Genomic DNA, 24,657 nt, shown 5'->3' with positions numbered 1-24,657 from the left:
TTGTTCTTTTATCATCTCTATGCACAAAATATGTATATGAATCAATAGGCACAAATACTTGAAATGGTTTTTATTTCCACCAGATAAAGACTACTCTGTATTGAAAATTGAACCATTGTTGGGAGGCGTTTCGTGTCCTTTCATTGATGTTCTTAATTTTTAATATAGCAATAGCAGTTAGCAATAGCAGTTAGACTTATATACCGCTTCATAGGGCTTTCAGCCCTCTCTAAGCGGTTTACAGAGTCAGCATATCGCCCCCAACAACAATCTGTGTCCTCATTTTACCCACCTCGGAAGGATGGAAGGCTGAGTCAACCCTGAGCCGGTGAGATTTGAACCGCTGAACTGCTGAACTAGCAGTCAGCTGAAGTGGCCTGCAGTACTGCACTCTACCCACTGCACCACCTCGGCTCATAAAAAATGGTTTTTGTTTGGTTTAGTTTTAATGGAAGAGTAATATAATAACAGCAAATGGAAGCTCTTATATGCTCCAAAATATGATACAGTAATCAGTGGTGGGATTAAAAAAAAATTACTACCGGTTCTGTGGGCGTTATTTTGTGGGCGTGGTGTTGCTTTGTGGGCGTGGCTTTGTGGGCATGGCAGGGGAAGAATACTGCAAAATTCCCATTCCCTCCCCACCCCACTAACCTGCTTTCCAGCTCCCTTCTCCTATTCGGGGCAACAAAAAAAGATCAGGGGGGGGGGGGGCGCAGCCTATTTGCCAGTTCTCTGAACTGCTAAAAATTTCTTCTACCGGTTCTCCAGAACCTGTCAGAACTGGCTGAATATCTCCTCTGATCAGTAATGGGTAGAGGCAGGTTTACTCACAACTGGACCATACCTGGGCATCACAAAGAACATAATCACTGTCTCATAAAGATTTATTCCAGAAACTGAGATCTTTGGTGCAGCAAAAAACATGTTTTATTTAAGAAGGCTTGGTAGATAAAAGTATAATACTTCAAATCATTATTCTTATGCCATATCCCCCATTCTGATTCTTCCTTCATTTTGACCATATGCCATACTCTACATTTCTTTGTGACAAAAGAAAAGGCCTTTATTTACTACATTGACAATGTTTCCTGGATTTTAAAAAAATCTACTAAATCCTTTGTTGGTTTGAAAAAAAAACTGGACCTCATGTCTCCTTAGCAACAAAATGTGTTTGGAAGCAACCCAGGACCAACAAATCTGCCTCAGAATCTGTTTTATAGAGTTGATCCTATAAGCATCCCCTTCTGCTTCTGTATTACTAAAGATCAGTTTTATTCATCCTAATTTATGTTAACCATGATTTAACATAATCACACCAAAAAGGATTCTCCCGTAACAGATCCATTATTTGTTGATCACATTTAATCTAGAAATCCAGTATTTGTAACATCAAGGTTTTTTTATTTCTTGGCTGCCCTCTTAATTTCTTCCATTTACAAATTGCTCCTTGCCACAAAGTTCTTAAAATACATCTCACATAATTGAATAGCTGCTAAAATGAGTTGATATAATATTCTGTGGGGACATTTTGGGAAATTCTGGTGAAGAACTCAGACATTTAAATAAATGGGATTCATCTTGGACTCTTTCCCTCTCCTCAACCAACCACTCAACCTGGGTTGAAGTAGTAAACTGCATTATGTTAGGTTTCATAGATGTTTTTATTCCCAACCTATCTTAATGTGTTCCATTTCTTCAATGTTTTAATACATCTTTGATTCAACTCTGAGATCTAGTTTTGTGGCAAAATAATACCACACCATATAGAAAATAGCTAATATTACCAATACAGTGACATACTTGAGGTTGAAGAAGTAGAGGACATTACAGTTGAAGAACAGTAATAATAAAATGTGCAGTGTATTAATTTACTCAAGAGTCATCATTATCATCATTTTACTCATTGTCTGTCCACTGCAAGATGAAGGCCTCTTCCGCATGTTCCCAACCAATACGGTCCTGAACTTTCTTTTGCCAATTGGGCCAGCAATACTTGCTGATGTCATCGATCCATCTTGTTTTAGGTCTCTTTCGTGGAGGCTTTTATCTAGTGAGGTCCATTCTATGACTGCCTTGGTCCACCTGCCATCTGTTCACCTTGCCCATTTCCATTTCAATTTATTACTCATGAATAATGAATTATTCATTAATCAATTACTCCTGAGTATGCTGTAGTAGTTTTTAAAATAAATAAATAAATAAATAAATAAATAAATAAATAAATAAATAAATAAATAAATAAATAAATAAATGTAAACAATATTCCTTCACTGGAAGGAAGAGTAAGAAAAAGTAGGATGATCAAGATTTCTAGGATAAGCTAGGTACATGGGGCAGCCCTTGAAGAGCATTCGGAGACTTCAGCTCGTCCAGAATGCAGCCGCGCGAGCGATTGTGGGTGCACCTCGGTACACCCACGTTACACCTATCCTCCGCGAGCTGGTCTCCGGCTACGCTTCAAGGTGCTAGTCGTCACTTATAAAGCCCTTCATGGTATTGGACCTGGGTACTTGAGAGACCGCCTGCTGCCAATTACCTCCCAAAGACCCATTAGATCACACAGATTAGGCCTCCTCCGGGTTCCGTCTACTAGCCAATGTCATCTGGCCACTACCTGGGGGAGGGCCTTCTCTGTGGCAGCTCCGGCCCTTTGGAACGAGCTCCCCGCAGAGATTAGGACCCTCACCTCTCTCCAGGCCTTCCGAAAGGCCGTTAAAACCTAGCTGTGTCGGCAGGCCTGGGGTCGATGAGTTCCCTTCCCCTCTCGAATCGTGTGCCTGTTGGTTGTTTTAAATGCCCTGTACTTTTGTTGTAGTTTTTGTGTTTCCCTTCCCTTCCTTGGGTTTGTGCGCCGCCCTGAGTCCCGCCGGGAATAGGGCGGCATATAAATAAAATGAACCTGAACCTGAACCAGTTTGTGAAGCTAATCTAATTTCTGTTCAGTATGGAGTGAAATGGAATTATGAACAAAATCTATGCCATACTTTCTTTTAACACGTAGGGTAGTTAATAGGGTATTTAGGAATAACAAAGCTCCATGTTATTCAAATATAGCATGAATAGATTGAAAGAAGATCTTTATGTTCAGGGAGAAAGAGGAGCTATATCTAGAAGAATTGTAGATTCAGCTAAAATTGGAAAATGGTACAAGGTAAATGTAAATTGTTCCTGAGCCAAGGCTGCCTTAACGTTCAGTCTGAGGAGAATGGGGCCTGAATACTGCTGGACCTACCCATCCCCATTCAGCTGGAATGTCATGGTTCAAAGGGAGAACAAAACATTCTAGAATTCTCCAAAATGTTCCTTCCCAGAACATTTGGCTTTGCAGATTTCTACGTGGTGATTTCATGGACCACTCACATTTTTTTCTTGGCAATAGCCTTGTGTTCGTCATCAGCCTCTTCCAGGATTTTAAAAAAATTCTCAATCTAGCATATAGTGCTGATATTCCCTAAAGGTCTTCCAAGGAAGGATTAACCAGGCCAAACTCTGATTAGCTTCCAAATCTGCCAAGACAAACTGTAGGATTCCAAATGCTGCAGCATTTTATTTTGATGTACTGTGTCACCTATGGATTGCTACATTTAGTGGAGTTTATCTGTTCATCCTCCTAGACTGAATATTGTAATAAATATTTCATGGGAGTTTTTCCCCCCCTATGATTGCTATTAATTACATAAGGAGCAAAAAAAGGGGGGAAATTCTAACATAGCCTTGGTAAGATTGGTTAGAAGAGTTGAATTAGATAAGTCTTTTAGTATACAGGCCAGCATCCAGGGGTCCAGCATCAATCTGGGACTCCAGGAAGTTTGATTGCCTTGGAAAACATTAAAAACATTAGAAACATGACAAAAAGAGGCATTTATTACTTAGAACTAGAAAAGTGGAATGCTGAATCCTGTGTATTAACTTAATCATCCAACACTTTTACAGGCGTACAGTTGCCATACATCACAACTGCACATTTTCAGTTTATTTTTAAGATGATATCTCAGAAATAAGTGCATCTTAAATGCTAACAAACATATTCACCTAGATTGCCAGCTTTTAAAAAACCATTAAAATGTGGGCAATTGGTGATAGATCTCTTGATATTGTACTCATCCCTAGAAATACTGTAGACATTTATTTTGCATCATGTATGCTACAACTTCAGAGATTTAAGTAGACACATTTATAGAAATGATGAAAATTGATTTTCCTTAGTCATTGACAGCATATGATTGGGTAAACAATTTGGCTAGATCAGGGCCTTATTCCAATTAGTTTTTATTTTGCTGCTAAGGAAGAAACTTGTTTGGTCTAATGGTTAAAGCACTAGGCTAGAAAGCAGGAGATCCTGAGTTCAAGTCCTGCCTTAGCCATGAAAGCCAGCGGGGGTGATTTGGGGCCAGTCATTCCCTCTTAGTCCAACCCATTTCACAGGGTTGTTGTGATGAGGAAAATGGGAAGAGGAAGGAGTAGTAGATATGTTTGCTCCCTTGAGTTGTTTGTAAAAATAATAAACAAAAAACAATCTTAGACGTACAGCCAGTGGTGGGACTCAAACATATTTACTACCGGTTCTGTGGGCATGGCTTGGTGGGCCTGGCAGGGGAAGGATACTGTAGAAAGTTTTGTGCACCAAACCGGCAGTAATGCCGGCAGGAACCCACACCTGCTCCTCACTGTCTGAATCTGCTACCAGCTCTGCTGGCTGCTGGCAGGCCACAACATTAATATCTGGAAGTAGTTTGCTGGCTAGAGTGTATCTTTGACAGGGAAGAAGCACAGATTTCACCTACTTCCTTGCAGAGAAAGATGAGGTACGATTGAGATAGTTCAAAGAATAAGCATATTCTCTCTGTGTTTACAGGCTTTAAATCATTTCCCTGAAACACCATGTAATGTTACTTACAATATAGTCCTGAGAATTCAGATTTTTCCATTGCAATGTTATAGGTTTCAAAAGAAGCTTTATATTCTGACATGAACAAATACAGGGATCGTTTAATATTAAAATCCAGATTAACAGCATACAAATGTTCTGTCCTTATTTTAGATCCTCTCTAGCAGTTTTGTAGAGCTCACGTCTCAAAATAAATAGGTAGCATCTCTGCAGACACACATAGCCTTCCAGACACATAGGCTTACACCCAAGAGAATTTGAGTGAGGAAAAAAAATGGTTTAGAGAACTGCCCACGATCTTGGTACCTCAATTTTCCTATCTCTAGCTTCTTGAAATAATTATAGTTCCTTAAATTGATAAGTTAAACATCTGAAATTCAAATTAGGCTTTGATCTGCAAACCACAATTGACTAACATACATCTTCCCTTAAACTGGGAATAGATACTAACTTACTTACTAATAGCCAATCACAAAATCCAAATAATTTGAAAATTGTATTGCAACTTGAAAAACTCCTAGTAATATAAATTTTGAGTGTTGTTTTTTTTTTTTTTTTTAGTTTTTATTACGGGCCATGATCTTGGATTGACATTTGATCCCAGTGAAACTTTGCTGTATTTTGAGGTTGATATCATATGGGCAACTGCATGATCAGCAAGCAGCCAGCTGTTCTCCTGTAAGCAGCTGTCCTATTTCTCCCTGAGGGGTTAGAGCCTATTAAGAATTAAGAACCTATGTAAACGGCAGCTTCTTTAGTGACTACAGCAGATAGATTTGGAAATATCTGCTTTGCACCTTTCGGCAAAAACCAAGGTTTTGCCCTTAATGTTGTTTTTACCTTGCCTTCACTGGTTCCCCCCCCCCCCTGAAATAGGATCACCAGGTATCCTAGAATTAATTGCTGTGGCAGTGTTGCTTTCGAGGGAATGTTCCTGTGCTCACACATCAACGGTGGGTTCCGGATCCCGTTCCAACCGGTATGGTTGGAATGGGCCCAGCGTCATCCACATGGACGTGTGCAGTGCGTGCATGCGTTGTACTGTCCAGCAATGCCTCCGCGAGCCTCCGCGATGCTCTAGCTGCTTAGCGGAGCATCACGCAGGCACTGTACGTGCCATGCGCGTAAGTGTCAAAGACTTTAAAGACAAGTAAAGAGCGCGGGCTGGCCGGTGGGCCCTCCGGAGCACCAAAACGGAACGGTACCTGGTGCTCCGGGCAGGCTCCAGTACGCCCATACCTGGCCGTACCGCCTGCAACCCACCACTCTCACACATCCAAACAGGAAGCTATCCTATTTCTAGGAACCTGTCCTGGCTATCAGGCAATCAGCAGAAGCAATTGATCATTGTTCATGGTCCCATTTGAATAGGGCAATCATATCCTAGCTTCAAACATTCAAATGACTGCTAAAAGCAGCAAAGCAATACAAAAATCTCTAACAGTTTATCAGAACAGAATAACAGAGTTGGAAAGGACCTTGGAGGTCTTCTAATCCAACCCCCTTCTCACACAGGAAAGCCTATACCCGTGATGGCGAACCTATGGCACGTGTGCCACAGGTGGCAGGTGGAGCCTTATCTGCGGGCACGCGAGCCATCGGCCAGCTCAGCTCCATCACACATGTGTGCATGCCTCCTGCCGGCCAGTTTATTTTCAGGTCTCTGTCGCGCATGTGGGAGACATGTGTGCATGTGTGGGGCGGGGAGGTTGCACATGCATGTGGGGGGGGTCATGTGTGCATGCACATGAGGCGGGAGGAGCACCCTGTTTTTGTTTTCAGGAGGCTTCAGGGAGGACTGCTAGATCCAAAATGGGCCAGGGGGTGCATTCCCCCCCCATGTGATCCGGTTTTTTATCCCAGGAGGCTTCAGGGAAGCCTGCTAGGCCCAAATGGGGCAAGGTGGGGTTGCACTCATGTGCGTGGGAACACGGGGGGGTCACACACATGCACAGGGGGTGGGGAGCGCTGGGGGGATCATGCGTGCATGCTCAGGGGGCGGGACGCATTGCATTGTTGGTATGGGCATGCATGTGCTGTAGTGCATGTGCGTGCTATTCTGGCACGCGAGGAGAAAAAGGTTAGCCATCACTGTTCTATACCATTTACACCATCTAATGGCCATCCATATTTTTATAGCCATAGCTTGAACACTAAAGTCAGCAGCAGATCTGCAGCAAACAAAAGTCACGGATGTGGCATAAATGTAATCAAACAGGCTTGATAGCATGTGGTTTGCTTTCATTCAGGTTTGGGGTTGTCTCCTGGAGATTGGGAGAATTCCCCCCCCCCCATTTCTTGACTGATAAAGGGGTTTATTGCATTTTGGTCCATTAACCTGATTTCACGTGGAACTCATTTTGAACCCAAAGTGAAAGCCCATGGTAGAAGAAGCACTAGGGAATATATACCACTCTCTGAGTATGTGTGTGTGAGATATACTGTACACTTGTGCAAGAGAAAAGAGAGAATGTGGTAGGATGATGGCGACAATGATGATCATCAATGTACTTCTAAATGATTTCTCCCTTCTCTCTCAAAGTAGATTCCCAGAACATTATTTCATGAATTTTGACCCTGATGTACATATGATACGTTTGTTTCACTGTGCAAATTTAAAATTAAACTAATTAAAATAACTGTATTTTGACTTTAATGTGGTTTCACTGTAACTGGCTCCATTGATTATGGGAGTGGAAGTTAAATATATGTGGAAGGAATTGCATTAAGAAGTATTGCCATGTTCCAGATAGCCAAAATCCTACAGAGTATACAGTTATATGTAAATTATTTGGCTTGCATTTAGCAAGAACAGCAGGAAATGATAGTCCTGTCATTGTTTTGACTTGGAAATGTAGCTCTCTCTTTCTCCTATGATGTAATATTTCCTGTAATTTTCCAAAGTTAACCACCATGTTCCATGTTTTGTTTTTTTCTTTTCACTGCAGGAACGGGTGGAATATCTCTTTCTCATAATTTTTACAGTGGAAGCATTTTTAAAAGTAATAGCATATGGACTTCTCTTTCATCCTAATGCTTACCTCCGGAATGGCTGGAATTTACTAGATTTTATAATTGTGGTAGTAGGGTGAGTATCTATCTTTCAATTGTCAACAGTTGCTGTTGTTTTATTTTTAAAAAATCCACAAAGATATTTGAAAATTTATCTTATATTACTATGATGAATACATAGTTAAAATAGTACTATGTTTCCCTGAAAATAAGACAGGATCTTATTTTCTTTTGACCTCTGAAATCAGCACTTGGCCTTATTTTTGGGGAGGTCTTATTATTTTTGAGATGCAGGAGGCAACGAGCGTGGTCACTAAAATGAGGACCCAGATTGTTGGGTTGCAATATGCTGACTCTGTAAACCGCTTAGAGAGGGCTGTAAAAGCACTGTGAAGCGGTATATAAGTCTCAGTGCTATTGCTATTAGATCAGTTCTGTTAAATTTGACCTTGATTCTTCTAAAGCTTTTTAGAAACTGCAGAGCATGCCTGGGAATTAATGCTATGGCTTTCAACTAATATATTTCTAACAGGGCACATGTACATTTTGTCTATATCGTCATTGTACATATCATAAAGAAATATGAATATTCAGTTTTATCTCCTTATGCAGGGTTTTCTGCATTATATAAAGTACCTTGATTGCTTCTTTCTCCATAGGGTACACTAACCATTTATTTTCTTTTGTTTTTCGTTTCCCTTCCACAGGCTTTTTAGTGCAATTTTAGAACAAGCAACCAAAGCAGATGGGGTAAATTCACTGGGAGGTAAAGGCGCTGGATTTGATGTTAAAGCACTTAGAGCTTTCCGCGTACTGCGCCCTTTACGGCTGGTATCTGGAGTTCCTAGTAAGTAACCAAGTCTTGCTGTTGTTGTTGTTGTTGTTGTTGTTGTTGTTGTTGTTAGTTTTAGGAGCAAAAGCTGATACTGTGAAAAAGACCCCGAAAGAAATAATTTAGAGAAGTATTCCATCCATCATGGGAAAATTAATTTCAGGGCGAAGCAAATATTGCTCATAGCTGAGGTTATCATTCTCATCAGAATAAGGTCGAAATGTCAGGTAAGAGAAACAGATTATTGTAAGAGGGGAGTGTTATATGGGTCGTATGAGACTAAACGATTTCTGAAGGATGTGAAATAATATATCAGCTCAAAGTCATACAAAATGAATATGAAATCATTATAATGAATCTACTGTAAATTAAACCAGCGGGACAAGTAAGATGCTGGCTCTGAATCTGATGCTTATTAATGGTCTCACAAATGGCTGACCCGATGAAGAAATCTTCCCATTGCAATGCATGCCTGTTCTTTAATGCATTTGGCTGTTCTTTCTCAAAGGTCTGGACATTTGATTGATCATTTTTAATACAGTGAGCATTATTTCCTGTCTGGTATTTTATTTTATTTTTATTTATTGTATCGCCACCCAACTGATTTAAGATTTTATGGATTACTTACAGTATTTTTCAGAGTATAAGACGCACCTTTTTCCCCCCTCAAAAAACAGGCTGAAAATCTGGGTGTGTCTTATACATTGAATACAGCATTTTTTGCCTCCTGAAACCCCACCCCTTCACCAAAATGACCGTGCATAACCTTTAGGAGGCTTTCAGAGTGCTCCTGGGGCTAGGGAGGGCAGAAATGAGTGAAAAACGGGCCTTCGTTTACTCAATTTTGCCCCCCTCCCCCCCCCCAGCCTCCAGCAGCACTTTATAAGCCTCCTAAAGGTTACGCATGCCCTTTTTTGGGGGGGAAAAAACAGGCCCATTTTTGCGAAAAACGGGACGTTTTTGGGAGGTCTGCAGAGCGCAAAAACTTTTTTTTTAATTTGCCTCTTCAAAATCTTGGTGCATCTTATACTCCAGTGCATCTTATACTCTGAAAAATATGGTAGCTCAAATTATTATTTGTTGTACTGCATTTCTAATCTCTCACATCTGGTTGTAAGAAAATATAGATAAGGATGGTTCAACATAAGCTTGAACATCTACATGAAGTCGCTAACTGAGCTCATCTGACAGTGTGCTGATGAGACCAGGCTTTGGTATCTCCATCTATGGCTACCGAAGAAATCCTGTGGAGATCTTGATATTTGAATGCCGTTGGGGCTCTGGGAGCTTGGATGAAGAAGAATCAACTTCAGCTCAATTCCAGCAAGACTGTCAGCCTTCAATTTCTGGGGATTTTCCATATTTGGTCCTAGATGGTTACATAATCACCAATATGGTCCAAATATTTTCAAAGTACTTTTTCATCCTTTTTAGTATGATGGTATCAGTGGTGGGATTCAGCCAGTTCGCACCTATTCGGGAGAACCGGTTCTTAACTTTCTAAGAGGTTCAGAGAACCGGTTGTTGGAAGAAATCTTCTTTTGGTTTTTTTCCGCTTTACAGGGCTAATCCTGTAAGGAAGGCAAGGAAGGAAACATTCTGGTGTTGTTTCTAGCTTAATCTTTATTGCCCTGCTTACAGAAACTGCCTCTCCGGTTAACCATTATTACATTGTAACAGCTAAGGCAAAGTGCCCATCAACCTGAGTAAGGTTGAGTGGGCCACACCCACACAGTCACATGACCACTAAGCCCCACCTACCCACCTGGTCCTTAGGACAGAGAACCGGTTGTTAAATTATTTGAATCCCACCACTGGATGGTATCATTCTTATCTGACACATGTGACACCACCTGCTACTTTTCTCCTCAACAGAGAGCTCAGGAGTTTGGTTGTTTAATTACAACAATGAGGTAACTTCCTCAGTGCTTCTTCACTGGGCCTCTCAGTTTTCCTCTCACAAGCACTATGTGGCTATCAGGGAGACGCTGCAAAACTCACCCTTTACACATGCACTCCTTCAACAGATATGTGATGATGCCTTGTCATCAGTGGTGAAATTCAATTTTTTTTTACTACCGGTTCTGTGGGCATGGTGTGGCTTGGTGGGCGTGGCAGGGGAAGGATACTGCACAATCTTCCCACCCCACTCTGGGGCCAGCTAGAAGTGGCATTTGCCGGTTCTCTGAACTACTCAAAATTTCTGCTCCCGGTTCTCCAGAACCTGTCAGAACCTGCTGGATTTCACCCCTGCTTGTCATGTACTGTAGAGAAGACAAATATTCCAGCAACCTTAGAAGGTTCACTAGGCCTCTGAGTCCTAAGTGAACCCTACATTTCAAGTTGTACTAACACCCGAAACTTCAGATTCAATTATCAGAAAAATGTAAGTCTAAACACTCTAATGATGCTGTGAAAATAGAAGTGTATAAAAATGGAGCTTGATATTAGAGGCTGAAGTCCTTCAAGACATAAAGAATAATAGCTGCTTGTCACAAGCGCCATTGCCTTCAGTGATAGCTATGCCTCCACTACCTTCTACCTTAGTGCTTTTACTATTTTTGGATCACTTCTGATGCCTCCTCAACTCCTGAAATCATACAGTTGACTACTACTCCAACTAAATCCTAAGGAGGATTACTCATTTTTTCCCCTTACTCATGATGTTTGTCCCTGTCTAGAGGAATTGCTGTCTATAGTTCAAGACTAGGAGCAAGTATTAAACAACTCCCAGACTGGTTTTGGAAGATTATATTGGCTTTGATTGGCTAAAGGCCACTCAAAACATTTTCCATCCTTTTCTTTCCTTTATTTCTACTTCTGTAACTGCAGGCTCTCAAGATCAGCAATTTACCCACTTCCTCTGTTTGAGTAACCAGCTTCCTTATCCGAGCATGTCCACCACTTTCCCTCATCTTCTGAATGTTCCAGAGAAAGCCAGGAAATCTAGTGAGGGAAGCCCCGAAATAACTACTTCCATGGAAGTTTTGTGATTGAAGATTTCTGCAGAGTAGAGAGAATTCACCCTGAATCTGGATGGGCTGTTGGGGATATTTCTATGCGGCTTATATGTGAATATCCTTGCTTTCTCTCTTGACTAAAATAAATCACTTTGGCAGAAACAAAGGATTTTTATGTACTGAAAACAGAACAGGCTGTTGCCTTATTGCCTCAGTGTTCCTCCCAATTAATTATAGGTATATTTTTGATTTTGATCTTTCTACAACTACCGGGTTTCCCCGAAAATAAGACAGGGTCTTATTTTCTTTTGACCACCAAAATAAGCACTTGGCCTTATTTTCAGGGAGGTCTTATTATTTTTGAGGTGCAGGAGGCGGCGAACATGGTAACCTCGTGGCTGCTGCTGTGTTGCAATATTTTTGGGGAGGGCTTATTTTCAGGGGACAGCTTATTTTAGTGCATGCACTCAAAAGTCCGATTGGGCGTATTATCCGGGGAGGTCTTATTTTCAGGGAAACAGGGTATTAGAGACTCTTCCCTAAAGACTGTTTTCATTTTTCCCCTCACTTTTTTTTCTCAACAGACCATAGAGTTTTCAAAGATTGGTTCTGATGGAAGGATACACGAGATAACGTCTAAAACATTAACATTATTTACTTTCCTCATTCCATCTCGTCGCCCCTGTTTTTCTTAATAAAGAACGTACCCACGAGAGCTTTGCCAAATGTTCAAGTGTGTTTTGGAATGGACTGAATTGTTCTACCATCACCTGTCCAACTGTTCATCCTGCATCTGTTTGCAGCTGCAGTCGATCTGTTGCTTCTCTGGTACCAATTTCTCCAGGTTGAAGGCTCATGTTCTTCTTTTCCCACATAATGTCATGAAATCAGGGGTCATCTGAATACATTTCATGTCAAATGACATGGAACCAGATAAACTATATCACATAACCAATGATAAATTAAAAAATGCATTTAGAGGAATACTAATTTTTATTGAATTGTCCCCTTTCTGAATAGCAGAGCCAAGCTTGTTTTATAAGATTCATTAGCTTTGATTGTGATCATAAAGCTGTGCAGGAATTGTTCCAGGTAGACGTTTACAAAATATGAGTGATTTGGGGCAATTTGGCACCAGATTTCATATGCGGAAATATCTTTTTATCTCGTGATTCCATGAATAATAAGCCAAAAAAAGAAATTATAAATATAATGGCAATAAAATGTACATATTAACACTTTCTGTCACAAAGTAGATATAAAACTACACAGAGTGTACACAGACAACAGGAACGGGTGCCAGCCTTTATCAATTAAACAACTGTTTATTGGAGAAGAATAAGTAGAGTTTGTGTCAGAAGATGATTAAGAAAGTAGAACACCTTTGCTTGTTCACCAAAAGGGCATTTCTAAAATGCTGCTTTTCGGCTATTTGGGTTTCAAATGGCTGGTCATTCAAGAAGGTTATCAGCAGTTCTGTTTAATCACATGTAGTGGGCATTCTTTCGTTGTGGGTGTTACTTGGAACCCTGACAAATATGGCATTGAACTACAAACTGGCAGTTGAATTGCCTTCTGAAAGGCAATTATATGTTTCTAGAGAATATACTAAACAAACCCAGGTTGTAGATGCATGAATGGGAGAAACGACAATTAAAAATCTATGAAGAGTGGAACATGCCTATATTGGCTTTATTATCCCAAATACTCTACAATTCTAGTATCTACATCTCTGTATGGTTTTAATCATATTCTGAAAGGGAAAAAAATCCATGTATTCTTTGTGTTTTTTAATATTTATAAAAACATTAAGCTGGGAGCACAGAGGACTCTTTGTGTGGGTAGATGTTCCCATTTAGGAGGAGATATCCAATTCTGAGTTGCCAAAGTTGGATTTGTGTATGAAAAAAAGTAGTCGGAAAGGTAATCTAAGCCCATACTGTCAGAGTATAGAACCGTGATGGCATACCTATGGCACGCATGCCACAGGTGGCACACAGAGCCATTTCTGAGGGTATGTGAGGTGTTGCCCAGTCAGCTCCAGCTAGTTTCTGCCTTGATTTTCGGGTGATGGTGAACTTTTTTCACCTTAGGCGCCAAAAGCAAGCACAAAAAGCAAACAGGAAATGGGGGAATGGACTTCCGGGTTGCCCATTGGGCCATTTTTTGCCCTCCGGAGGCTTTACTGAAGCCTTCAGAGAGCGAAAAACTGCCCAACGCAAAAACTGAAAGTTTAGGAATGGACTTCTGGTTTGCGTGTTGGGCTGTTTTTCACCCTCCAGAGGCTTCAGGGAAGCCTTCTGAAGCTTCCAGAGGGAGAAAAACGGCCCAACGGGCAACCCGGAAGTCCATTCCCCCACTTCCTGTTTGCCTTTTGTGCTTGCTTTTGGCGCCTAAGGCGAAAAAGGTTCGCCATCACTGGTATAGAGCTATGTTTGCCAGCCAGAGAATTTCCAAATGTTTACACTTAAGTCCTCAGCAAGCATAGCCATTCTTGAAGTTAAACTCTGCACAATTGGAGGTGGTTCCAGTTGGGAAGCACTGGCCTGGAGTGTGTTGTGACATATGGAATTAAGATTGATTTGAATATGAGTTCCAAATCTGCTCTAGAAGTATGCTGCATTCAATTCAAAAATTCCACAGGGTATTCAGACTTCGTACGTTGTATTGTTCGGTAAGAATTAAGAAATGTGATCATTCCCCCATTACACACTTCAAGCATTTATTAGACGTGATACCGGTGGTTATTTAAAAATAGGTTAATAAGCAGTTACAGCAAAGTACTGGGTGTATTTACCCAGGTACAAGTCTCAGTATATTCATTATGGCTGATAAATGTAATTAGGATCACGGTCTTAAGTTTATACAGCATGTAAGATTGTAGTCTTCTACACTGAGATTAACTGGTCATCCAAAGAAAATCTTCCAAAGAATTCTACTCCATACCAATTATTGAAATCAAAGGGATTTAAAAATACTATAGTAGTCTTTGAGCAGATGACACTCTAAATTAGACACTATAAAAGAGGACTGATTGATTAATGAGCATAGGTGAGACAATATTATATTTAAAGGGCAGGAAAATAGGTGATCGTAACCTTCATCCCTTTTTCTTTTTCATTGTAACATTTATTTTGCCTTTTGTATTGCATAATATTTTTTTAAATTCATATTTTGTGGTTGTGTTGTAAAGTTTGTCTGCCTAGTGAATGCTATCCTGTATAGATAGCCGGCACATCATTTTACAAATTTGTGTGGAAGGAAACCGTCTGCAGTAGTGTTTAATGTTAGACCCATAATTTCAATAGTCTCTTAGAAAGATGTATTTCCATATTTTGCCAAAACATGTCAATAATAAATCTTACTGTCTTTTGACAAAAATAAATATTGACATAATATACTGATCCCTCAGTGCAACTTTATGCTTGCAAGATCACTATCTGAGTTTGATATCCTTTAATATGCTGTAAATAACTTTATGAGTGACACACTGAAGGGCTTCAATGGTGTATGGAAGTAGATTCTTGTTCATGATGGATGGAAAGTGAAGAAGCCATTCTGATAATAGATGTCTGGATGCTATATCACCTTTAAAGAAACATTATGTATTGGATACTTCAGTAATAGATACTTCAGAACAGACAAAAGGGTCATACAAACCTTGCCAATTGGCTACCATCATGTCATAATTAATTCTTGATGTGTATCAAAGAGAGAAAACTTTCAGAAGTAAAGTGAAACCAGAAGTAGTTCTACTCGAGTTGGGACTTGTAGGATGTGCTCAGCAACCTCTGAGGACATCAGTTGGAACTGCAGCAATGTGGAAAGTTATGCTGGAATGTAGAGCATGAAGTACAGGAGACATTTCTATTGCTATGCTATAGAAAAGTCAGGGGACCACCTCTGGGTTATGCCTACCCAATCCCGAAGTTACTATTGGAAGTATAGCAATAGCAATAGCAGTAGACTTATATACCGCTTCATAGGCCTTTCAGGCCTCTCTAAGCGGTTTACAGAGAGTCAGCATATTGCCCCCAACAATCTGGGTCCTCATTTTACCCACCTCGGAAGGATGGAAGGCTGAGTCAACCCTGAGCTGGTGAGATTTGAACCGCTGACCTGCTGATCTAGCAGTAGCCTGCAGTGCTGCATTTAACCACTGCGCCACCTTGGCTCTTAGCCCTTCAACCTTATAACCTGTTGACTCCATATATACATCCCATTGTCTTCTCGAGACTACTTGCCTCCTGACTCTGTACCTTATAGGATGTTGTTAGGTATGAACTGTGCTTTTTCTACCTGCTGCTTTGTGCACTTAGAGTAAGTTGTTAGAAGGAGCTGTTTCAGGGGTCCTTGTCCTGGCTATTCCGAAACACTGATTGTTTCCTTCAGTAGAGTTATCAGAAGAGTGAGTGAAATCTACTACTAAATCCTCTGATTAATTGTCCTAACCAAATTTCTTGTTAGTTTTAGGTTGTTGATTAGTTTCCATCTATTGGTTCTTGTCCTGGCTTCAGGTGCTTTGGAGAATAGGCTGACCCCCTTTTCTTTGTGGCAGCCCCTTAGATATTGGAATGCTGCTATCATGTCACCCCTAATCCTTATTTTCATTAAACTATTATGAAATTATGACACTACATAGATATTTTGGCAGTTTTTAAAGACTTTAGATGTCCACCATCATGTCTGTGTAAGCATTAAGCCACTTTAGTCTTGTGGTTAAGGCACTAAGTTAGAAACTATGTGGGACTATGAATTATATTCTTCCCCTCCCTGCCCTCCCCAGACATGAAAGCCAGCTGGGTGGCTTTGAGCCAATCACTCTTTTTGTCTAACCCAGGGGTTAGCAACCCAGAGGTGGGTTCCTACCAGTTCGCACCTGTCCGGTAGAACCAGTTCATCAAATCGACCGAACCAGTTAGAAGAGGTTCCACCAGTGGACCCGGAAAGCAGGCCACACCTACAGAAGAGGTTCCAAAAATTTTTGAAACCCACCACTGTGGCAACCTGTGGCTCATCCCTCTGCTGCGGCTCCCTCTCACCGGTCGGCACCACAATTGACAGGGCTTTTGGCTAGGACAGGTAGAGGAAAAAGGATGCCAAACTAGGAAGAGACTCTATGGTGGGGCAACTGGACTTCCGGTCAGCAGAGGAAAAAGGACACCATGCTAGGAGGAGACTCTATGATGGGGGAAGTGGCCTTCCAGTCGGCTCCAGAATTGAACAGGGGGCTTCCGTTAGGACCTTTGCGGCTCTTTGAATGTTTAAGGTTGCCGACCCCTGGTATAACCCATCTCACAGGGTTGTTGTTGTGGATAAACAGGAGAAGGAAGAAACATTGGGTATATTTGCCAGCTTGAATTATATATACAAATTAAATACAATATATAAAGTGAATTATAAATGAGAAGGTTGGATAGGAAATAAGGAAGCCGAGAAAGTGGATTGTTCCAAATGGGCCATTGAGATCTATGTGATTAGATAGAAAGAAAGTGCCTTTGTCAACATGCCAGCACTACATCATTCCTAGTTTTACCATGCCGGCGTTGAATTTAGATACCTACTGTTAGCTTTAATAATATTAGTGCCATTACAAAAGAGAGCTGATGTGAAAACTAACTGATACTGTGAGGAATGTAGCATATCTCAGTCTCATTTCATATTTTTTTTAACTTAACAGCAGGCCAGATTACAGTAATCAGCTTGAAATGGCATATGGCAATATTTTTGAGTAATACATGCTTATTGTTATTGCTATTAATAATGCTCAGAGTATGAGATCCATAGCTCAGTTATTAGTAATTTTTTTAAAAATATAATCCAAGAAAAAAGTGAGTAAGCTCTAATAAATGTCATTCAGGCAGGAGTTAGTGAACTGTTTAGTAGTAGAATATTTAAACACAAATGAAATAGTAAAACACACTACTGGATGTAGATAAATAAATTTGACAGTGAGAAAGAAAAATATTAGAGATAAGACTAGATCTAAATTTCATTTCCAGCAGCAACAAGAGATAATTGGAATCAATAACATCGGTTGGTGAGGATACAAATTATGGAAGATGGAAGGAGAAGACAAGAGGTTTAAAACCTATCAAAACAGTTTTGTGTGGAGGAATTGTGGAGGGAGGATGTTTACCTTCAAGTGAGTCTTGATGACTGCCTGGACAAGACCCATGAGGTTTTATTTCATTCATTCATTTATTTAGTCAAGCATGTACAACAGATATAAGTATAAACATGAATATGAACACAGGAAATGGGTACAAATAAATGGGGACAGTGGGACAGGGACGGTGGGCACGCTGCTGTGCTTATGCACGCCCCCACAGACCTCTTAGGAATGAGGTCCACGGTAGACGGTTTAAGGTTAAAGTTATGGGGGTTTGAGAATGTTACAACAGAGTCGGGTAGTGTATTCCAGGCATTGACCACTCTGTTACTGAAGTCGTATTTTCTGCAATCGAGTTTGAAGCGGTTTACCTTGAGTTTGTATCTATTGTTTGCTCGTGTATTATTGTGGTTGAAGCTGAAGTAGGCATTGACAGGTAGGACGTTGTAGCAGATAATTTTGTGTACTACGCTCAGGTCAGACCTTAGTCAGCATAGTTCTAGGTTGTCCAAGCCCAAAATTTCAAGCCTGGTGGCATAAGGAATTCTATTGTGAGCAGAGGAGTGGAGGACTCTTCTCGTGAAATACCTCTGGACTCGCTCAATTGTATTAATGTTCGATATCTTCTTGGCAATCTCTTCAGAAGTACTTTTTCCTTGCCTCCTTCTATCTAGAGCAGAGAGAGTGACTTACCCAAAGTTACCCAGCCTTGAGCAGGACCAGAGCTCACTATCTCCCAATTTTTAGCCTGATGCCTTAATCCCTACACCAAGCTGGTGCTCTCAGTATCCAAATTAGGTTTGGGTGAAAGTTAAGAATACTTAAATAGAGAAAGAAGACTCTGGTTCATGGGCTTAAATTAGTCCAATGTTGCAGTAGTTAATTTTGTCACTTTAATGACTGAAGCATCTGCATACCATCAATTCTAGATTCACCAATTTAACATTTGAAGATTGGTGTTTTAGATGTTTAAGGATTTAGATCTCCTCTTTAGACTTGTCTAGTTTGTGTATAAAGATAAAGTCTCCTACAAGTCAATCTTTGTTCCTGCTCAATTCATAGACTTGGATTGTTATTTGTTTGTTTTGGGCTGCAGGATTTGAAATTGTACTAAGTATCAATGTACAGTATTCTGGACAGATTTCAAATTGTATTTGTCCATCAATCACAACAAACCTGTCAGTCACGAAGAAGAATTAGGACTATATGGTAAGTATAATGTGGAATTGTATAAGTATAGTCTGGAACTGTGCTGCCTGCGGTGTGATCTAAGCACAGTACACAAAATTGTCTGTTACAACGTCTTACTTGTCAGTGACTTCTTCAGCTTCAACCTCAATAATACATGGGCAAACTATTGATACAAGCTCAAAGTAAATCACTCAAAACTCGATTGCAGAAAATACGACTTCAGCAACAGAGTGGTCAATGCCTGTAATGCTCTCCCTGACTCCGTTATTACATCCTCAAACCCCCACAGCTTCAACCTCAAACTCTCCACCATGGACGTCGCTCCATTCCGAAGAGGTCCGTAAAGGGGGCGTGCATAAGCGCATTGGCATGCCTACCATCCCTGTCCTACTGTCCCCATTTATTTGTTTTCATTTCTGCCGTTCACGTCTATGTTTATATTAATACCTGCTATCTTATACATGTTCGACAAACTAATAAATACAAATAAGTTCCGTTTTAAAAGATTTATTGCTCAAGCCTATACACAAACATTTAGTCAACTAATGGTCAGCACTAAATTAGATAAGAGTCAACTGAATTTGGGGTGAGGCTGGACTTGGAGCATTTGTATACGTGTAATGATTCTAGGCTAAGTATTCTCTTGATTCTATCCCCTGGCTCTTCTTCTCTTATATAATTCAACTGTAACACTGGAATATTAGTCTCAATGCACCACATAATAGAGGATAATAATTCCAAGAAAGAGGCTTCTCGAAAATGTCAACACTCTAAGGAGAAGATAACGTAACTCTACATTACTTGTATATACATTTTAAGAAATTTTATAAAACTAATCTATGCAGATTACTGATGCTTCAATTCTCAGAACTGGTGTTGTATTTTGAAATTCCTGATAAGAATTGGATAGGAAGTCACTAAATAATAATATCTGGGTCCAAAACTATCTAAGAAAGCATATAATTGTTGGTCATTTCTGTGACTATTAGATTCTATGTATTTCCTATACTAATAATATGATAATATGGTACTGTTTATTACAATAGCTTTTTTTAATCTGTGAATAAAGGTTGCAAACAAGAGCATAAAACCTACAAAGTTATTCCTCAAAGAATAGAGCTAATTTTTCTAAAACCACCGAAACCCGCATCTTTGCTGTTTATACTTCAGAAATTTCTAAGTAACAAGTGATGTGGTATCCTTATTCAGCTAATGTTTGAATCAACAAATTTGAATTTACAGAAATACATTGTTGTGTCAGATTTGTTCTCTCAATTTTGGTATAGGATAAAAGTTGTAGTCAGTAGACAGTCAGTAATAACCAATTATTATATTTTCTAAAATAAGAAAACAAGCAAACTTTACATTTAAAGTTATCATCTGGGATTATCCATTCACCACACTTTCCTTGTAGATTAAGAAAATGTGGAGATATTGTAAGACAGTGTGGCTTACAAACTATTTTTTTACCTGGTTCATTTATAAATCAGGACCCTTTATAATACTTTTGTCCTTATTTCAGTTGTTTTTAAAAATTACATAGTAGAATAAAAAATTGGATAAATGTTAGACAACCAGTTTAATTTGTAGATTAGATTCCACTCTTGAAACCTTACATGCAACCTTTTGTAAATCGAATAGATAAAAAATGTCAAGGAGATATTAAATCTGATTGTAAATTCCCAGGTGAAGTTTGTCAGGTGCGAATAAGCACAGAAGAGTTTATTATTGATACCTGTACAAGAATCCGGTCAACCAATGGTCAAAGCTAAAGTCAGTGGAATTCACGGAGGGGTGGGTGGGTAGCAGTGGTGGGTTTCAAAAATTGTTGGAACCTACTCTGTGGGTGTGGCCTCCTTTGTGGGAGTGGCTAGCCACCCATGTGACCGAATGGGAGTGGCTTGCCGCCCATGTGACTGGATATGAAATTATGAATTGGTACTTAGGTCAGTCCAAGTAGCTATTCAGAAACTCTGGCATTGAAGCATGCAAGTCTTAAAGCTGTCAAGTTACAATATCCTTGCCAGTGGTGGGTTTCAAAAATTTTTGGAACCACTTCTGTAGGTGTGGCCTGCTTTCCGGGTCCACTGGTGGAACCTCTTCTAACCGGTTCGGTAGATTTAACGAACCGGTTCTACCGAATAGGTGCAAACTGGTAGGAACCCACCTCTGGTGGGTAGACTTGAGTCTCTTGGGGCAACACAATGACTCCAAACTTAATGAATTTTTTTAATTCCACCTTGCAGCTCAGCCTTCTCTTCTACAAAGTTTTGACCACCAGGTATTTTTTTCTATTAACGATCCTGGTTTGTTCTTACCATGCTGTCTTTGTCATTATAGGCCTTCAGGTGGTGTTAAATTCCATTATCAAGGCCATGGTCCCGTTGCTGCACATCGCCCTGCTGGTGCTGTTTGTCATAATTATCTATGCCATCATTGGGTTGGAGCTCTTCATGGGAAAGATGCACAAAACATGCTACTTAACAGGGATTGCTACAGGTAAGTAATGTACTGAAGTGACCTCCATTTTGGTGTAGCCCTTAATGGCTGTGGAAGATGGATGTGATGTGTAACAATGCTGTGCAAATGTGATAGTCAACTAACACTTAAACTTTTCTTGACTCTGGTTTGACCTGTTTGAATTCAGGGAGAAATTTCTTAGACAGAAGGGATCCCCAAATGCCCATAATTTTAACCTAAGACTGTCTACTGTTGGCCTCACCCCATTCTTAAGAGATCTGTAAGGGGCATGCATAAGCGCACCAGCGTGCCTACCCTCCCTGTCCTACTTGAGAGATCGCCTGCTGCCAATTACCTCCCATAGACCCGTTAGATCGCACTAGGTCGGCCTCCTCCGGGTTCCGTCTACCAGCCAATGCCATCTGGCTACCACCCGGGGGAGGGTCTTCTCTGTAGCAGCTCCAGCCCTTTGGAATGAACTCCCCGCGGAGATTCGGACCCTCACCTCTCTCCAGGCCTTCCGGAAAGCCGTCAAAACCTGGCTGTGCCGGCAGGCCTGGGGTTGATGAGTTCCCCTCCCCTCTCGACTTGTATGGCTGTATGACTCTTGTGTATTTTAATTACGTATATTGTGTTTGTATCCCCTTTTCCCCTTTTGAGTTGTTCGCCACCCTGAGTCCCGCCCGGAGAAGGGCGGCATACAAATAAACTAAATCTTAATCTTAATCTTAATCTACTGTCCCCATTTATTCATACCCATTTACTGTGTTCATGCTTACGTTTATACTTATACCTGTTATCTTTTACATGTTTGACAAACTAAATAAATGAATAAAATAAATAAATATCCAAGCTACAGAAACTTCTACAGTAGCAAACGTTTGCCATCTTTTAAAAAGAAGTTGGAGTATCCTCTTTTGTTTTGTTTTAAAAGAATAAAGATTCTTTAAATAAGATTTTAATAGATGCTTGGAATTTGGCTGAAATCTGATTTCTGAATTGGCAAATCAGGTGTATTTTTAATAAATTGAAGGCCTCTAGATGAATTTGGATTACTACTGTACACATTTGCAAGCTTCCCCCCCCCCATCACCCGCCAAATCAGTTTGGAAATTTGCAAAAACTATTTTTTTTTAGCTTTTTCATGGAAAACTGATGCATTTATTTACTTATTTATTATTGACTCACATTTCTATAGTATTTTCCATGAGATGGATCATTGCCATTGGCAATTAAGGTCTGAAGTTCATCATAGGGACTTTGGCTTTGTCATTAACTTATTGGTTTGGATTCAAATTGGCAATATTGAGAACAACAACTGTCATATCCTACTATTATGGCAGTTACTGTTCATAATGTTAGTGATAATTGTTTACTTGTTATATTTATGCTCTTGGGAACTTTGACAGATTCCTGATGGATTATATCCATAAAATAGAGACATATGAAAACACTTTAAACCAATAAAATAACTCTTAACATAAAATGCAGCAGAAAAACACCATAATAATTTTACAAATGGTGATGATTATTCTTCAGTATCCCAACATCCTCCATAATCATTCTGTTATGATGAAATCGTTAATCTGGCCATTAAGCAGAAAGGACTATTATCCAAAACATTGTAGGACTTTGCCCTCCTGGCCTCCTGAACCAATGCAGCTTACCCAATACACTTGCTACACAACTCTCATTCAGCAATAAGACAGGGTCTGCATTTTTGACCAGTTACTCTTCCAAGGCAGCCCCACGTGCAATTTATTGTGGAAATATAAGTGAGCGATAGGGACATGGTGGCTCAAGTGGCTAAGACACTGAGCTTGTTGATCAGAAAGATCGGCAGTTTGGCGGGTCGAATCCCTAGCACCCTGTAATGGAATGAGCTCCCAGCTTCTGCCAACCTAGCAGCTCGAAAGCATGCAAAAATGCAAGTAGAGAAATAGGAACCCCCTTTGGTGGGAAGGTAACAGCATGTGCAGCAGAGACCTGAAAATCAGCTGGCCAGGGGCAGGCATACACGCTTGCACAGTGGAGCTGAGCTGGGTGATGGCTCGTGTGCCCATAGGTTCACCATCATGGACCTAGAGAAAATATTGTTATAGTAAAACCAAAACGAGTGTAACAAAATGCTCATTATAAATTATTATTTCATCCCCAATGACTAGAAGAGAAATTTAGGGATCCTCCTCTGAGCAAATAATTTACTAAAAAAGTAGCCTTTTCAACAAATAAATCAATGAAAATTAAAATTGCATTTAATTCTATCAAGAATGAACAAAAGAATTTCCAGTTCTTGTTTCTAAATTGGCAGGATTCTTACCAAGAGTACCTAGGCAGCTTTGTGTAGTTTTCATCAGCATTCCCCATCAAGCAAAAAAGATGAATGATTTCTTTTTATTGGTATTGGTATTGGTATTTTATTATTTGTATGCCGCCCTTCTCCAGGAGGACTCAGGGCAGCGAACAATTCAAAAAGGAAAAAATGGGGGGAACATAAAAGACAAAATAGAAATAATAAAAGTAGACAACAGATTTTTAAAATCATACCAAAAATTAAAATACAAACCTCAGCTTGCCTATTTGCAAATCCAGAATTCCCTTTCCTTTGCATAGGTGACAACGCTCGATTTTGAATGTCTTGTGTTTTGAGTCACAATCGGTGACTTTAATCCCTTGTGCCTATTTGCAACCCAATAACACTTCCCCTTACAACTTCACTGCACCATTTCAGTTGTTTGATTGTTCTCCCTTTCTCTCCGTTTTTTTTTTAGATACACCTGCAGAAGAAGAGCCTGCTCCCTGTGCTCCAGTATCTCAACATGGACGGCAGTGTCAGAATGGCACTGACTGTAGGGCCATATGGGAGGGACCCAAACATGGCATTACCAACTTTGACAACTTTGCCTTTGCCATGTTAACTGTGTTTCAGTGCATCACCATGGAGGGCTGGACAGATGTACTCTACTGGGTATGTATGAACTTAGTTTAAGGCAAGAAGATGCACCCTTCTTTTGCCATGCCCAGGACGTGAGACGGACATTGTCGTGCCATTGTGCTGCTTGCTGTATTGTTGTCATGCAACTCACTTCCTAAACTGTTAAGTCAAACTAATGCAGTGCACTAAAGAGGTAGAATGATAGCCTCTTGCTATTAGATACACTCCTTTTGACGTTAATTTTCTGCTAACATGTTATTTGTT

The 24,657-nt window shown here is 40.1% G+C and overlaps 1 protein-coding gene across 4 annotated transcripts in view; it reads left to right on the top strand.

Moving 5' to 3' along the window:
• CACNA1C (calcium voltage-gated channel subunit alpha1 C) overlaps positions 1 to 24,657 on the top strand; it is a 610,648-nt gene that overhangs the window by 404,416 nt on the left and 181,575 nt on the right. For all 4 annotated transcript variants that reach the window (XM_087722897.1, XM_087722893.1, XM_087722896.1 and 1 more), the window contains exons 4-7: positions 7,840 to 7,979; positions 8,611 to 8,750; positions 21,339 to 21,497; positions 24,230 to 24,426. In XM_087722897.1, coding sequence (XP_087579023.1) covers positions 7,840 to 7,979; positions 8,611 to 8,750; positions 21,339 to 21,497; positions 24,230 to 24,426 — 636 coding nt within the window. The remainder of the gene's footprint in view (positions 1 to 7,839; positions 7,980 to 8,610; positions 8,751 to 21,338; positions 21,498 to 24,229; positions 24,427 to 24,657) is intronic.

This window comes from Thamnophis sirtalis, unplaced genomic scaffold (genome assembly GCF_051295495.1).
Source record: "Thamnophis sirtalis isolate CommonGarterSnake01/CBP01778 unplaced genomic scaffold, rThaSir2_p1.2 scaffold_9, whole genome shotgun sequence".
Classification (NCBI taxonomy): Eukaryota; Metazoa; Chordata; class Lepidosauria; order Squamata; family Natricidae; genus Thamnophis; species Thamnophis sirtalis.
This window is presented reverse-complemented; position numbering and strand designations above follow the sequence as displayed.